The sequence below is a fragment of the Cryptomeria japonica genome, chromosome 7, assembly GCF_030272615.1.
Source record: "Cryptomeria japonica chromosome 7, Sugi_1.0, whole genome shotgun sequence".
Lineage (NCBI taxonomy): Eukaryota > Viridiplantae > Streptophyta > Pinopsida > Cupressales > Cupressaceae > Cryptomeria > Cryptomeria japonica.
The window spans coordinates 669,051,126-669,057,087 of record NC_081411.1 but is presented as its reverse complement, the minus strand read 5'-3'; the positions used below and the strand labels follow the sequence as shown (position 1 = coordinate 669,057,087).

At 39.0% G+C, this 5,962-nt stretch overlaps 2 protein-coding genes across 2 annotated transcripts; both read left to right on the top strand.

The window, feature by feature from the left end:
* The first annotated feature begins 1,503 nt into the window (after positions 1-1,503).
* On the top strand, positions 1,504-2,403 carry LOC131856927 (G-type lectin S-receptor-like serine/threonine-protein kinase At2g19130). The gene has a single exon (XM_059208882.1). The coding sequence runs from the start codon at positions 1,504-1,506 to the stop codon at positions 2,401-2,403; it is 900 nt and encodes a 299-aa protein (XP_059064865.1).
* Positions 2,404-2,709: 306 nt separating this feature from the next.
* On the top strand, positions 2,710-3,978 carry LOC131856239 (G-type lectin S-receptor-like serine/threonine-protein kinase At2g19130). The gene has a single exon (XM_059207694.1). It carries the CDS (start codon positions 2,726-2,728, stop codon positions 3,893-3,895), a length of 1,170 nt encoding a protein of 389 aa, XP_059063677.1. The 5' UTR covers positions 2,710-2,725; the 3' UTR covers positions 3,896-3,978.
* The last annotated feature ends 1,984 nt before the right edge of the window (positions 3,979-5,962 follow it).

The following is a 5,962-nucleotide window of genomic DNA, read 5'->3' as shown; positions in this document are numbered from 1 at the left end:
ACACTAAATGAAGAGCGAAGAATTGATAAACTAAACCATCATTGCAAATTAGTAACAAAATGATAAATTGATATTCAATTCCCAACTATCTAATTATCTAACTATTAATTATAAACAAACTGTTATTCTATTTAATCTAATTTATTTATTCTAAAACTGAACAACTAATGTAATATTCTCCAACATAACAATCCATAAATTATATCATGTTTGTACCAAAAATGATAATCATATGCATACCCTCGTGAACAAAATGCATAACACCAAGCATCATATAGAAAAAAACCAACATATGCATTACAAAATCACATAAACTATCTATCTTGTACCTTAATAAATAAACCATAACCATAATGATCGATCACATATATAACATAGATAAGTCATACAACCATCTAAAAAGTATATAGAAATGTTCATCCCAACCATCCATCATCTACCTTAATACATAAATCAATAACCATAATCATGCATCACATAAATAACATCCATAAGCCATATAATGATCCATAAAGTATATCAACATGTTTGTATATGACATGTTCAAAAAACATTTGAATAAAGACTTGACAATTCACTTACATTGACAAAAAAACCCTCTCAAATGTGGAGAAAAATTATTCATTCAATATCAATAAAGACTTGACAATTCACTTACATTGACAAAAAACCCTCTCAAATGTGGAGAAAAATTATTCATTCAATATCAATTTCTTCAATTCATAGTAATTTGTCACTATTCAAACTTTTTTGGCATAGTAGAGACTTGACAATCACAACCCAATACAAACACAAATTTGAATTTTATTTAATAGTTAACATTGTATCAATTCTCTAATAAAATAATTATAAATTTAACTATAAAGCTTTCCTCAAATTTATAAGATGTTTTATATAAATTACAATTGAAATAACATTACAACTTTCGATACAAGTACAACGTATGTAACTTTTGAGTTGACCTCTTGAAGTCTCTGTGTTCTTATAAATTAGAGTAACATGTTCGGTTTACCATGGGCTTTTCCAATGTACAACGATCGTGTCTGGTCGATTCGAAGTCTTTATCCAAGTTGCAGAAGTTTTGAACATTTCGATTCAACACGTTGGATTGACTATGATTAATAAACAAGACTCGTTTACTTGTCTGCACAAGAGTGTTTGAAAGGTAAAATAATAATACGCAAACTATGTCAATTTTACTTACAAATAGTTTAACATGTAAACTAAATAGTATTTGAATAGAGTATAGTCCGACAAAGACATTCAAAGCGTAGTTTGTCAAACACCGTGCCGTCTCCCGCAAAATAAAAATAACGTTGCGACGTGAAGTGATTGACTGCCTTACATACGTGTCTTCCAAGTAAATTTGAAGTAAACGAGACGTGAAAGTGATTGTCGGACTTACCTATGTACCTTCGTTCCAAAACCTGTGCGAAATAGTGAGAAGATGTATTACTAGGGCTTTGTTCCAATAGCGTTTAACGTTTCAGACAGACAATAGAAATGGCCACTGATAGTCTGTTTGTATGCTATTGCTTCCTTTCAGTGCTTTATATGCTTTCTCTACCTCACAATTGCCATTCCCTGACTGTTGATGGTGGAGACAGTATCGCTTTGGGGGCCTCTCTCACTGGAAATCAGAGCATAGTTTCAAAGAATGGCACCTTCGAATTGGGATTTTTCTGTCCTAATGGAACCAATCACTGGTACATCGGTATCTGGTACGCCCAAATCACCGAGAAGACCATTATTTGGGTGGCTAATAGAGAGACTCCCATCAGAAACAAGCCGGGCGTTTTGAAGCTATCAACAGACGGCTATCTCAAACTATATGATTCAGAGGGACGCTCAATTTGGTCGACAAGGAAGAACCAGAAAGCTATAGCCTCCAGAGCTATCATACTTGATTCCGGTAGTTTTGCTATGTTTGGTGAACACACCATTTCGGAGATTGTCTGGGAGAGTTTCTTGTACCCGACAAACACAATCTTGTCCGGAATGAAGGTGTGGAAAGGCATAAAGCTAACTTCTTGGAGAAGCTCGTCGGATCCAGCGCCTGGACCCTTCTCTTTCCAAATGGATCCAACCCCAGGCAAGACGGACTTTTTGCTCCTATATAATAACAATATTAGTTATTGGAACAGCGGAGAGTGGGTTGGTAACCAATTCACCAACATGCCAGAGATGTCTAATAAGGACTCTTCTAAAATTCTTAAGAACGCCTTTGTAAACATTTCTGCCACAAGGATGTACTTCACGTTTGATCAAATATCATTATTTGATAGTTTCACTCAGCGCGTAGTCCTCGACAAGTCTGGAGATCTAGCAGCATACTATCGAATTGGTGGTAGCAGCCAGAATCTTATCTGGTCTATACCTCGAGACCTTTGCCTTGTTCTATAATCTATGCGGTGCTTACGGAGCATGCAACAGGAACAATCTTCAATTCTGCAGCTGTCTCGAAGGCTTCAAACCAAGAGACAATCGCGCCTGGTTTTCACAAGATTGGTGGTTAAGCGGATGCGTTCGTAGTAGCCCTCTCCACTGCTCTGCCACCAACGGTACTACCGATGGTTTCCTGCAAAAGAACGACATATCCTTAGCTGAGGAAAAAGCAGTTTCATATTCCCAATACCCAACTCTATCAACATGCAGAGCTGCATGTCTGGAAAATTGCTCCTGCAAAGCCTTCGATCACACTAACTCTACTCCTCCCATCTGTAGAATGTGGTTTGGGGATCTGTTCAATGTTCGCGTTGCATCAAACAACCAACCTGTCTTCCTTCGCATGGCTGCTACTGAGTTGCAACAATCCATATCCAGTGGAGGCAGTAACCAAGGTCGTGTCCTTTCAATTTCACTTCCCGCAGGCACTGCTTTCGTTCTTGTTTCAGCTTTCCTTGTTATAATGTTTCTTCGGTGGAGGCGTGGAATGCTGGGCAAGGGAGGAGATATGGAAGGTGAGACTCTGCCTGCTTCGCTGAGAACATTCACTTACAAGGAGCTGCGAATTGCAACCAACAATTTCAGAGATAAGTTAGGGAAAGGAGCATTTGGCTCTGTCTTCAGAGGAGCTCTCCCAGAAAATACCCTTGTAGCAGTTAAAAAATTAGAGGGGTCTACACAGGTAGAAAAGCAGTTTCGTGCAGAAATAAGCACAATCGGAAACATACAGCATGTCAATTTGGTTCGGCTTTGCGGGTTTTGCACAGAAGGATCACAAAGGCTGCTGGTTTACGAGTACATGTCCAACGGATCTCTCAATTCCTTTCTATTCGCTGGATCACAAAAGCTGTTGGACTGGAAGACACGATTCGAGATTGCTTTGGGCACTGCACGAGCTTTAGTTTATCTCCACGAAGAATGCAGAGATCAAATCATCCACTCTGATATAAAGCCCGAGAACATTTTGCTTGATAGCGATTTCAACGCCAAGGTGGCTGATTTTGGGCTGGCAAAGTTGGTGGGAAGAGATTTCAGCAGGGTTTTGACAAGCATGAGAGGAACTCGAGGTTACATCGCTCCCGAGTGGATCGACGGCTTAGCAATTACTTCCAAGGCAGACATGTATAGCTTCGGCATGATGCTACTGGAGATGATATCGGGTCGAAGAAATGTGGACATGAGCGTGAAGGAACACACTAAGCAATACTTTCCCATATGGGCTGCAACTCAAATTGTAAACGGAAACATGATGAGCGTTGTGGACGAAAGAATTGCGATACATGCGGATGTTGAGGAGGTGAGAAGAGCTACTCTTGCAAGCCTGGTATGCATTTTAAAGGATGAGAATGAGAGGCCAAGCATGGCTCAAGTTATCCTGATGCTACAAGGAAAGATGAATCCTGATACACAACAGGTCATGAGATCTTTACAGTATCTAGTTGAATATTAGATTCCCGTTGTCAATTTGTTTTTCAATTTTTTTACGCCCTATGCTAAAGTTAAAATGTTCAGCTCCTCTCTCAAAGGGTACCTTCGCGGGTAAGGCTTGATTTGAGGAGGCAATGAACTTTGAATTTTCCGCCCGGATGACTATGTATGTTAGATTCCCTAAGTGAATTTCTCATATATATATACTCATATACTAGCAACAAATTTGTAACCAAGCATGGAATTTTCATCATGTCAATAACAATTACTTTATTATGATATTTTCAACTAAACTGACCGTCTATAGATTTATATTACCTTGGAATTGATAAAACAAAATAATAGTTATTACAAGATTAATAATTTGAAATGAGGTGAGTGGGAGGTAAGGCGGGAGTAGGGGTTTCAAGGGAGTCTACTCTTTTTGCTGTCTCAGAGGCCACTTTTGGGGTCTTGTTATTCTTGGTCTTGCTCCCAAGGATGTTGATTTGTTCCTCGAGGGTGTTGTTCATTCTTCCCTTTTTCTTCTCCTGACCCTTTCTGACTTTTGGCCCTCTTTGAGGGGTTGGTTTAGTGGTTTGGTGCCTCGGATGCTATTTAGAGTTCCTTCGATGTGGGTTGTTTTGTATGTTTCTATCCTCATTGGCCCCTTGGTTGGCTTACCCCTTACTTTTTGGTTTTTACTTCAACATCTTTGGTTTTCTTTGGTTCTACCTATAGAGGTGGCAGTATCTTCTTTAGAGGTGAAGATGGATGGTGTTGGACTTGACTAATCTTCTATTGAGTTGAAGGTGGATGTTGCAGTTGAGACTGGAAAATGCTCTTGGGAAGTTGATGATTTGTTGCCTCGCCCTCCTATAGAGGTGTAATGGTTCCATGGGGTTTTGATTGAGCGAGGTTTGTCTGCGTAGTTGGTCTTCTCTCCTTGTCCTACTGAGGTGGCTCTCTCTCCTATTGAGGTGGAGAGAAGGTGTATGGGAGTATTTCAGCTACTGCCATTCATGTTGGTTGAGGGAGTCTGTCAAAACCCTCATGGATTTCTTTGTAGAAAATTTTCGATGCCTTGTCAAAACCTTGTTTCCCAAAATGTGCCTTTAGGATATGCAGTTGTTATCTAGGCCTCGATAGGTTGTGGAAACCTTGTAAAACCCACTCTCTTAGGTTGTGGGAGCCTTGTAAAACCCACTCTCAAGGTTGAGGGAGCCTGGAAAAATCCTATGTTTCTTGTTTCTCTCAGGGATAGGCTAGATGCTAGTGGTTTTCAAGCGCCCAATTTGGCTAATGTTTTTTTTTAGGTTCAGGATTTGTGGTCTTTTGTGGCCTCAAGATTTTGTTACAAGTTATGGGAGCCTGGGGAAACCCTTCTTGCTGGCTGAGGGTGCTTGAAAATACCCTCGTTCTTTATTTTTTGAGGACTATTGTTTGCTGATTTAGATCCTCTGCTTGGGCCAGCCTCTTTTGTAATGTTCTAATCTTGAGGATTGGATGGTGTTTGATTGGCTATGATTGCTTTGTTTTTTACTTATGCTTTGTGCAGTCTTTGGGTTTTGGGATCTGGATGCCCATAAGTCCATAAGGTTTCAGGTCCTTTCTAAAACCTATTGTTTGTTGTTAGGTAGTCTAGTCCATCTTTCAATGGCAACTCTCTAATTCTAAGGGTTTTGAGGCCCCTTTGAAACCTCTTTTATCCTAATAAAAAAATTTACATTTTTTTCATTTAAAATTATTTTATTTTTATTAGATTATAAGTTTTGTCTTGTTTTTATTAAAGATCATTTTTTTAAAGGCGAAAATGGCAAGCCACTATATTAAATTAATTAATAGCTGGTTCAAGGGCTTCTAGAGGAAAGAGCCAGCAAGAAAACCTCTATTCCTAGCCCAAAATAACAATGACTAAAGTACAAAGCGACCTAGAAATCAGCCTAAGAGCCTATATATCTAAATAAGCCATGGATTGGCCCAGTTAGGACTTACAAATTGCGGAAACATCCAATATAAATTGGCCTTAATATTATGACAACTACAATGCATTTACCCCAAAGCACAATCTTATATACACTTGGTTTGTCCATGGAATACTATTTGCATA

Coding starts and splice junctions, on each gene's coding strand:
- LOC131856239 (XM_059207694.1), top strand. CDS start 2,726: ATGTGGTTTGGGGATCTGTTCAATGTTCGCGTTGCATCAAACAACCAA.
- LOC131856927 (XM_059208882.1), top strand. CDS start 1,504: ATGGCCACTGATAGTCTGTTTGTATGCTATTGCTTCCTTTCAGTGCTT.